This window comes from Heptranchias perlo, chromosome 41, assembly GCF_035084215.1.
Source record: "Heptranchias perlo isolate sHepPer1 chromosome 41, sHepPer1.hap1, whole genome shotgun sequence".
NCBI lineage: Eukaryota > Metazoa > Chordata > Chondrichthyes > Hexanchiformes > Hexanchidae > Heptranchias > Heptranchias perlo.
In genome coordinates this window covers 5,848,551-5,858,156 of record NC_090365.1, presented here as the reverse complement: position 1 = coordinate 5,858,156, position 9,606 = coordinate 5,848,551, and the positions used below count along the sequence as shown (strand labels likewise).

Sequence of the window (9,606 nt, the reverse complement as noted above, 5' to 3'; positions counted from 1 at the left end):
TGGAAGGAAGGAATCAAGAGGGAGCGGAGGGAAGGAAGGAAGGAAGGAATCAAAGAGGGAGGGAGGGAAGGAAGGAAGGAAGGAATCAAAGAGGGAGGGAGGGAAGGAAGGAAGGAAGAATCAAAGAGGAGGGAGGGAAGGAGGAAGGAAGGAATCAAAGAGGGAGGGAGGAAGGAAGGAAGAGGAATCAAAGAGGGAGGGAGAAGGAAGGAAGGAATCAAAGAGGGAGGAGGGAAGGGAAGGAAGGAATCAAAGAGGGGAGGGAGGGAAGGAAGGAAGGAATCAAAGAGGGAGGAGGGAAGGAAGGAATCAAAGAGGGAGGGAGGAAGGAAGGAAGGAATCAAAGAGGGAGGGAGGGAAGGATAGGAATCAAAGAGGGAGGGAGGGAAGGAAGGAATCAAAGAGGGAGGAGGGAAGGAAGGAATCAAAGAGGGAGGGAGGGAAGGAAGGAATCAAAGAGGGAGGGAGGGAAGGAAGGAATCAAAGAGGGAGGGAGGGAAGGAAGGAATCAAAGAGGGAGGGAGGGAAGGAAGGAATCAAAGAGGGAGGGAGGGAAGGAAGGAATCAAAGAGGGAGGGAGGGAAGGAAGGAAGGAATCAAAGAGAGAGGGAGGGAAGGAAGGAAGGAATCAAAGAGGGAGGGAGGGAAGAAAGGAATCAAAGAGGGAGGGAGGGAAGGAAGGAATCAAAGAGGGAGGGAGGGAAGGAAGGAATCAAAGAGGGAGGGAGGGAAGGAAGGAATCAAAGAGGGAGGGAGGGAAGGAAGGAAGGAGAGGGACGGAAGGAGGGAAGGAAGGAAGCAAAGAGAGAGGGAGGGAAGGAAGGAATCAAAGAGAGGGAGGGAGGGAAGGAAGGAATCAAAGAGGGAGGGAGGGAAGGAAGGAATCAAAGAGGGAGGGAGGGAAGGAAGGAATCAAAGAGGGAGGGAGGGAAGGAAGGAAGGAATCAAAGAGAGAGAGGGAGGGAGGGAGGGAAGGAAGGAATCAAAGAGAGGGTGGGAGGGAGAGAGGGAAGGACTCAAAGAGAGAGGGAGGGAGGGAGGGAATCAAAGATACTCCCCCCACCTCACCATTTCATTCACACTCAGTGATTTCTCCACCATTGAGATGGGATCCACATGAAGAAAATTAAAGTGAGAGTGGGCTGAACTGATGCCCTCTTTAAGTAACGAACCTCAGCAGGAATTGGACGCAGAAAATCCGGTAACCAGGGACGGCCAGTCATGTTGGGAATCGAGTTGCTGCACTGCATCACCGGCGGCCTCTGCAGAAAGTTCCGGAAGTCAGTCTGTGGCGTTTCAACACATACAAACTCAACAAGTTAAAAACTTCCACATTCAACTGGTCTAAACCGGCTCAGGCCAGGTCCGAGAGGCCAGGACGGTCACCATCGAACTCTCCGCATGCAGAGTTCCTGATCTCGGCCGTGCTGCACCAGGGTAGAGAGGAAGTGAACGAGCTGAAAGCTGGTACCTGAAGTTCAACTCGCCCAATCTCATCCCCACAGTTAATGAATGGGACTCCGGGCAATGACAGCATCAGGACAGTAAACAGCCCGTGTAGATCCCCCGCCACAGAAGTGAGATAACCAACAGTGGGACCAACCTGGGAATTAAAAAAAAAGTTGTAATTTGTGAAGGACTCTCTTCTCCCAACGTCCCCCTCTGCCCATGACCACTCCCCAACCATCTTCACCCCTTCCCAACCCCCACCTCCGTCCTACCACAGGCAGCAGCCATCCAGAATGACCACTGTTGGACCTGGATATCACAATGTTTGGAGGGAAGGGGAGGGCTCATCAGACCAGAGAACAGTGCCAGCTATGGCTTAGTGGGCAACACTCTCGCCTTCGAGTCTGAAGGTAGTGGGTTCGAGTCCCACTCCAGAGACTTGAGCACAAAATCTAGGCCGACACTCCCAGTGCAGTACTGAGGGAGTGCTGCACTGTCGGAGGTGCCGTCTTTCAGATGAGAGGTTAAACCGAGGCCCCGTCTGCCCTCTCAGGTCGATGTAAAGGATCCCACTGCTACTATTTCGAAGAGGAGCAGGGGAGTTCTCCCTGGTGCCCTGACCAATATTTATCCCTCAACCAACCTCACCAAAAGACAGATTATCCAGTCATTATCACACAGCTGTTTTTGGGCGCTTGCTGTGTGCAAATTGGCTGCCGCGTCTCCCTACATTACAATAGTGATTTCAAAAAAAGCACTTCATTGGCTATAAAGTGCTTTGGGATGGCCTGAAGCCACGAAAGGCGCTATATAAATGCAGATTGTCTTTCTTTAGGGTTTAGATTCAAGGATTCAAACTCCTGCTTGATTCGGTGAATCTGTTCTCCCAAACTTGCTGACCCCCAGGGTGGCTCCATCCGGTTTCTAATTGAAGGAGGGTCACTGCTTAATATTTATATTAAAAAGCAAAAGCAAGAGAGAGAAGGAACAAGGGAATCTCACCGGCTCATGTCAGGCCTCTACAGTGATGCTAATCATCATCGCCAGCGAGACCCAGCATTCACCCTTGGTCCCTTATATGGGGCGGGTGGGCTCAGAGCAGACTCCATCGCGCCCCCCCCCACCCCACATCTCATGCTTCAGGTCCACTCACGGCCCAGTCCCGCTGGGTGGTGACTGAATATTTCAGCACCGTTTCTGCCAGGTCTCGAGCAGAGAGGTTGCCAGTTATCGGAAAGGGATCGTATCGAAACAAGACATCCGACGCAGTCTCGCTCCCCGCCCATCCATGGCACACCAAGTCCTCATACACAGCATCGGTAACCAGTACCAGCACCCTAGGAGAGAGAGGAGAGGGGGGAGAGGGGGGTTGAGTCACAGCAGAACCAGCACCGAGACATCATGTCAGAGGATAAACCTTACTCAGTGTATCCTACACCAGGCTACAGCAACACCTGTTACTGTTTGTTAACAGGGAGAGTCCGGAATCAGAGAGAGGATCAATCCCTCCCCAACCATCACATCCACTCCATTTGCCTCAGTTGGATGGGGGAGGGGTAGATAACCCACACCCCTGAATTATACAGTGAAAGTATTTCACACACTGTCCCATCAAATGCTCCCAGGGCGGGTACAACATGGGCAAGATACAGAGTAAAGCTCCCTCTACACTGTCCCATCAAACGCTCCCAGGGCGGGTACAACATGGGCAAGATACAGAGTAAAGCTCCCTCTACACTGTCCCATCAAACGCTCCCAGGGCGGGTACAACATGGGCAAGATACAGAGTAAAGCTCCCTCTACACTGTCCCATCAAACACTCCCAGGGCAGGTACAACACGGGTTAGATACAGAGTAAAGCTCCCTCTACACTGTCCCATCAAACACTCCCAGGGCAGGTACAACACGGGTTAGATACAGAGTAAAGCTCCCTCTACACTGTCCCATCAAACACTCCCAGGGCAGGTACAGCACGGGTTAGATACAGAGTAAAGCTCCCTCTACACTGTCCCATCAAACACTCCCAGGGCAGGTACAACACGGGTTAGATACAGAGTAAAGCTCCCTCTGCACTGTCCCATCAAACACTCCCAGGGCAGGTACAACACGGGTTAGATACAGAGTAAAGCTCCCTCTGCACTGTCCCATCAAACACTCCCAGGGCAGGTACAACACGGGTTAGATACAGAGTAAAGCTCCCTCTACACTGTCCCATCAAACACTCCCAGGGCAGGTACAGCACGGGTTAGATTCAGAGTAAAGCTCCCTCTACACTGTCCCATCAAACACTCCCAGGGCAGGTACAACACGGGTTAGATACAGAGTAAAGCTCCCTCTACACTGTCCCATCAAACACTCCCAGGGCAGGTACAACACGGGTTAGATACAGAGTAAAGCTCCCTCTACAGACTGAGAACATTGAACTTGCTGTCACATGGAGTGGTTGAAGCAGATGGCACTGATGCACTTAAGGGGAGGCTTAATGCACAGATGAGGGAGAAGGGAATTGGGAGCAGGGTGGGAGGAGGCTCGTGTGGAGTTAAACACCAGCATGGACCAGTAGGGCCGAGTGGCCTGTTCCTGTGCTGTGGATTCTATGCCCCCAGGGACAGGATTGAGGGGCTTGGATTATTTTGTGGCCACACAGCGACACTGCCACATTATTCCATTGTAGAGGCGAACATGGAAAATAGGAGCAGGATTCGGCCATTTGGCCCCTCGAGCCTGCTCCACCATTCAATACGATCATATGGCTGACCCTCTATCTAAAAATACTCTACCCAAATTAAGGTCAGTTTGTGTGGGGCCCACAAGCAAGAACTGGACTCAGTTTCCAAACTGATCTCATTCGGTCCCTTACAGCCAGGGAACAGGGACCATCATCCCACCAGTCTGGGCTGGGCTGGGCGAGCCAGTGCCCCTTCCCCTGCACCTTACAATGCATTTGGGAGGCAGAGACAATCCTTAAACTGAGCCCTGTGCCAGATGGATGGATGGATCAGAATTACCTCTCCGTCCTCTCTTCACCGAGACGCTCTTCAATCAGCTGTCGCCAAACATCAATCATCTGAAACAAGGGGACGGAGAAAAGCTTTAAGAACAGAGAGGGAGGAGGGGTGAACCCCTCTGCCCTCAGGTCCCGTTCGACCCCACTGCCCGAACCCCCTCATTGTGAGCTGGAGATCACCCCCTTTCACTGCCTGAATCTTTTATCCGGGTCCACATTCACTGTGCTGCTGGCTGGAGTGTTCACTTACCTTCATTAAGCACAGAATGCTTTTGTTCACCTGGTGACACTCAGTGTACACTCCCAACACAACCTTTCCTCAACGGACAGCCAATGCAGGGAGGCCCCTCCATCACAACCTCTTGCTTCCGTCTCCCTCAGTCCTCTATAACATTCCCTTTATTCTTAAGCTCGAACCAGGCCCTCCTCCCTGCACTGAAATCAAACCCCCTCACACCCTCACTCACTCTTTGCCAGAACCTCTAGTCTGTGCAATTTCTCACTCCCCTTCAATGGAGTTTCAAAAACCCAAGGTTGGCATCATTGATCTATGACCAGATTCATCTCACACTCTTCAGCTGTTGGTGTGCATAGTGCCAACCCCCGCCCTCCCCTCCGCCATAGTGCCAACCCCCGCCCTCCCCTCCGCCATAGTGCCAACCCCCGCCCTCCCCTCCGCCATAGTGCCAACCCCCGCCCTCCCCTCCGCCATAGTGCCAACCCCCGCCCTCCCCTCCGCCATAGTGCCAACCCCCGCCCTCCCCTCCGCCATAGTGCCAACCCCCGCCCTCCCCTCCGCCATAGTGCCAACCCCCGCCATAGTGCCAACCCCCGCCATAGTGCCAACCCCCGCCATAGTGCCAACCCCCGCCATAGTGCCAACCCCCGCCATAGTGCCAACCCCCGCCCTCACCTCCGCCATAGTGCCAACCCCCGCCCTCACCTCCGCCATAGTGCCAACCCCCGCCCTCACCTCCGCCATAGTGCCAACCCCCGCCCTCACCTCCGCCATAGTGCCAACCCCCGCCCTCACCTCTTTTGCCTGCAGCTCTCCGCTGGTATGGATTTGGAATCCAGAGACTCCCTGCTTTAACCAGAACTCAAGAGTTTCCTGCAAGAGACGGCTCAATGATTTTAATGATGTTCAACCATCACCGTATACATATTCAGGTCAGACCAAACCAGCTCCCAGCCCACACAAGGACTCACCACAAACACCCAGCCCACATCGGGACTCACCACGAACACCCAGCCCACATCGGGACTCACCACGAACACTGGGACTCAACGGCACTCACCGCAGGGCCCGACCAACACAGAGACTCACCGCCCATGTACAATTCCCCATTGTTACGACCTCTTCCCAATTTCTCTGTGGAGATGGGAAACTGAGAAACTCGGCCACCAATGCACAACCAAGGCACTGCACTGAGCTCCAGTGATCCAGAAACACGTGAAAATCAGCCACTCACAGCCTGGTCATCTCTGGCACAGCACATCCTGCGCACCCCAACGTCCTCACAGCCTGTTGTGTTCAGACTCCAGCGCTCTTGTTCAGTGCTTCGGACGGTTGAGGAGATATTGTTCGCGTATTGAGAGGGTGGGGGAGATGTGCAGTTCAGGTCCAATCCTTCCGCACCCGCAATGTCCAACAGAATTTTTATTCCTGTGCAGAAAGAGAAGCAGGTCGTGACCCCGCCCTCTGCTGCGTTACCCCAGTCGTGACCCCGCCCTCTGCTGCGTTACCCCAGTCGTGACCCCGCCCTCTGCTGCGTTACCCCAGTCGTGACCCCGCCCTCTGCTGCGTTACCCCAGTCGTGACCCCGCCCTCTGCTGCGTTACCCCAGTCGTGACCCCGCCCTCTGCTGCGTTACCCCAGTCGTGACCCCGCCCTCTGCTGCGTTACCCCAGTCGTGACCCCGCCCTCTGCTGCGTTACCCCAGTCGTGACCCCGCCCTCTGCTGCGTTACCCCAGTCGTGACCCCGCCCTCTGCTGCGTTACCCCAGTCGTGACCCCGCCCTCTGCTGCGTTACCCCAGTCGTGACCCCGCCCTCTGCTGCGTTACCCCAGTCGTGACCCCGCCCTCTGCTGCGTTACCCCAGTCGTGACCCCGCCCTCTGCTGCGTTACCCCAGTCGTGACCCCACCCTCTGCTGCGTTATTGATAAGGTCCCAGGCAAAAGCTCAAACGGGGTAGTAACAGTTGAGAAAGAGAAAGCAGCTGCTCCCAACCAGTCATCTCACTGAGGAACGTCCAATTTATAAAAAAGTTTGTCTCGAGAGAGCGTTAAATGTCAAATGGGACACTTTCCATTAGAGAACCAAATGTCGGCATCAAACACTCCCAGGGCAGGTACAGTGCAGGTTAGATACAGAGTAAAGCTCCCTCTACACTGTCCCATCAAACACTCCCAGGGCAGGTACAGCCCGGGTTAGATACAGAGTAAAGCTCCCTCTACACTGCCCCATCAAACACTCCCAGGGCAGGTACAGCCCGGGTTAGATACAGAGTAAAGCTCCCTCTACACTGCTCTAACCTCAGCATTGCCCCATTGTGATATTTCCGTTCCTCACTTCAATCATCCTGTGCTCTCAGACTCTCTCTTTTACTCTTATAGACCCATCCCCACCAGCTAGTCTGAAACTGCCCCGATTTAGTTCACACAGGAGCCTTACTGTCAAAAGGAGGAGACTTCCATCCAATCTATCCAGTAAAAGTCCAATGTCTAACTCACTGCCCCTCCCAGCAGTTTTATTCCACTGATATTTCTGGCAATTGCCCCATTACGGAGGGGTGAGATACTCACCGTGCTTGCCCGCTTCTGAAACCAAGTTGGTGAAATGGTCCGGAGAGCTGTAGAGGTCAGCGATGGCGGTCAGGTTAGGTCGGGGGACGTTGGGATCACGCTTGTAAACTGGACACAGGATCAGTGCATTCACGCTCAGTGCCTGAAGGTAACTCAACCCCTCCACAACACCTGGAAACAACACGGGAAAACCTCGAGATAGAGCTCCCAGTCAAATCCCCAAATCTCCCAGCCCAGCATCCACTGATCTTCTCCATCTCTTCCCCTCCCCCTGGTTCGCGTTAGCTTTCAGAAAGTACCGATCTGTGCCAGATGCCAGCTCCTCACCCAAGTGGCCATTCCTCACGTCCAAGCCCAGGCAGTGAGTGCTGCCAGGCCATTCGGCCAGGGAGGTCACCCCATCAACTGATCCTATCCTCTCAGACATCCACATGCATTTTTCAACAGCTGTCACTGGATAATGACCAGGACCCCTGGCTGAGACTCTTTCCCACCAACCCCCACCCCAAACTTTAGCCTGGGGCACTGAGGCCAATTGTAGCCCAAAGGGGCAAAAATACATCTCAAAATATTCACAAACCCCGAACCCAGCCAGCGGCGCCAGGGCTCAGCCGTAACCAGGAAGTAACGAGCAGCTGATACTCCCACCATTAACTACTGGGCGAGACGTTAAACCGAGGCCCCCTCTGCCCTCAGGGGGACGTAAAAATATCCCATGGGTACTATTTCGAAGAAGAGCAGGGGTGTTCTCCCCGATGTCCTGGGCCAATATTTAGCCCTCAAACAACACCTAAAACAGATTATCTGGTCATTTATCTCTCTGCTGTTTGTGGGATCTTGCTGTGCGCAAATTGGCTGCCACGTTTCCTACATTACAACAGTGACTACACTTCAAAAGTACTTCATTGGCTGTAAAGCGCGTTGGGACTTCCTGAGGTGGTGAAAGGCTCTATATAAATACTCACTCCACTTTCTCATCAAGCACCTTCACTGAGATATTTACCGTTCAGGCCTCCGATTCCATCTCCATTCGAGTCCTGGAACACATCCACTTCAACCTGATAGAAGACGGACCGTTGCCACCAACGCAGAATGGGAGAAGGTTCTAGAGACTGGACAGTGACGAGCACGGCCCCGGCCAGTAGCCCCAGCCACACGAGGACAAGGAAAAGTAACAGCGAGACTCGAAGCCAGACCCAGAACAGAACATCTTGCATCATCATGATCTCCTCTTTACTCAGTGGTGCCCAGGAGGGCCGGGGGTCCGAGGGGAAGGGTCCCAAATCGTCGGTGCTCTGCCTTGGGGGGTGGATGGGCTTCTCCTCCGACTGACCCACCTGCTGGTGTCCATTCTTCTGAAACATGGCGGAGACCCAACCAACCTATCAGGAAACAGGTTTCTGGAATTTATCCATGAATGGGACTAGTCCCACTGCCCCTCTCTGAACTGTGACCAGACCCCCCCTTCAACCCGAACCAGGATCAGCACCCACCCCCCCCCACTATTCAGGACTGGACCCATCTTGCAACCAATCCACCATCGCCCTAACAGGGACCAGGCCCAGAACTGAACCCAGCCCCAGCGTCCTCTAAATAAGAACCAAGTTGGGCCTACTGCCCCTCCCCAGACCTGGCCCCAGTTCACTCTCCCCCTGAATCTAGACTGGACCCAGCCCAATGTTCAAACCATAACCCGACCCACCTGTCCCCTGAACCAGACCCAATCCACCACCCCCCCAAACTGGACCCAACCACATTGTCCTGGTCGTGAGGTTCCAGGTATCGGAATCTCCAATTCTATCCCATCAGCAGCAAACCGCGCCTTTTTCCTCTCTCCCTCTCACCCATTCCCTCCTATCCCCTCGCCTTTTTCCTCTCTCCCTCTCACCCATTCCCTCCTATCCCCTCTCCTTTTTCCTCTCCCCCTCTCACCCATTCCCTCCTATCCCCTCTCCTTTTTCCTATCCCCTCTCCTTTTTCCTCTCCCCCTCTCACCCATTCCCTCCTATCCCCTCTCCTTTTTCCTCTCCCCCTCTCACCCATTCCCTCCTATCCCCTCTCCTTTTTCCTATCTTCCCCACTGCCCTGCCCAGCCCAGCCCACTCCCCACTCTTCCTCCTATCCCTCTCTCCAGGTTCACAATGATTCGCAGCAGCAGCCGGTGTTTACACTGGAGGGGTGGGGTGTTCAAACATTCAGCTCCCCCAATGTTACCATCACAAAAACTTTAAAGGGGTCGGGAGCAGAGACTCACCGCTCGGTGTCGAGAATCCAATTAAAACTCAGAGCTCCGACTGGAGAATAAAACAACTCCGGACAAAGTGTCCCAGACTGAACCTCAGA

At 53.9% G+C, this 9,606-nt stretch overlaps 1 protein-coding gene across 1 annotated transcript; it reads right to left on the bottom strand.

The window, feature by feature from the left end:
* Window positions 1–1,082: 1,082 nt before the first annotated feature.
* On the bottom strand, window positions 1,083–9,606 carry LOC137305865 (amino acid transporter heavy chain SLC3A2-like). Its single transcript, XM_067974800.1, has 9 exons — window positions 9,518–9,606; window positions 8,267–8,645; window positions 7,264–7,434; window positions 5,929–6,122; window positions 5,490–5,567; window positions 4,458–4,516; window positions 2,603–2,786; window positions 1,472–1,603; window positions 1,083–1,262 (listed from the first exon to the last, which is right to left on the bottom strand). Exons 2-9 carry the CDS (start codon window positions 8,625–8,627, stop codon window positions 1,083–1,085), a joined length of 1,359 nt encoding a protein of 452 aa, XP_067830901.1. The 5' UTR covers window positions 8,628–8,645; window positions 9,518–9,606.

Bases quoted from the DNA above. Each gene is read 5' to 3' on its own strand.
- LOC137305865 (XM_067974800.1), bottom strand. From the start codon at position 8,627: ATGTTTCAGAAGAATGGACACCAGCAGGTGGGTCAGTCGGAGGAGAAG. The intron at 2,787-4,457 runs GTAATTCTGATC...TCTCTCTCCTAG, and splicing joins GGTGAAGAGAGGACGGAGAG to GGTGCTGGTACTGGTTACCG. The intron at 1,604-2,602 runs GTGAGTGGACCT...TTTAATTCCCAG, and splicing joins CCACCCAGCGGGACTGGGCC to GTTGGTCCCACTGTTGGTTA.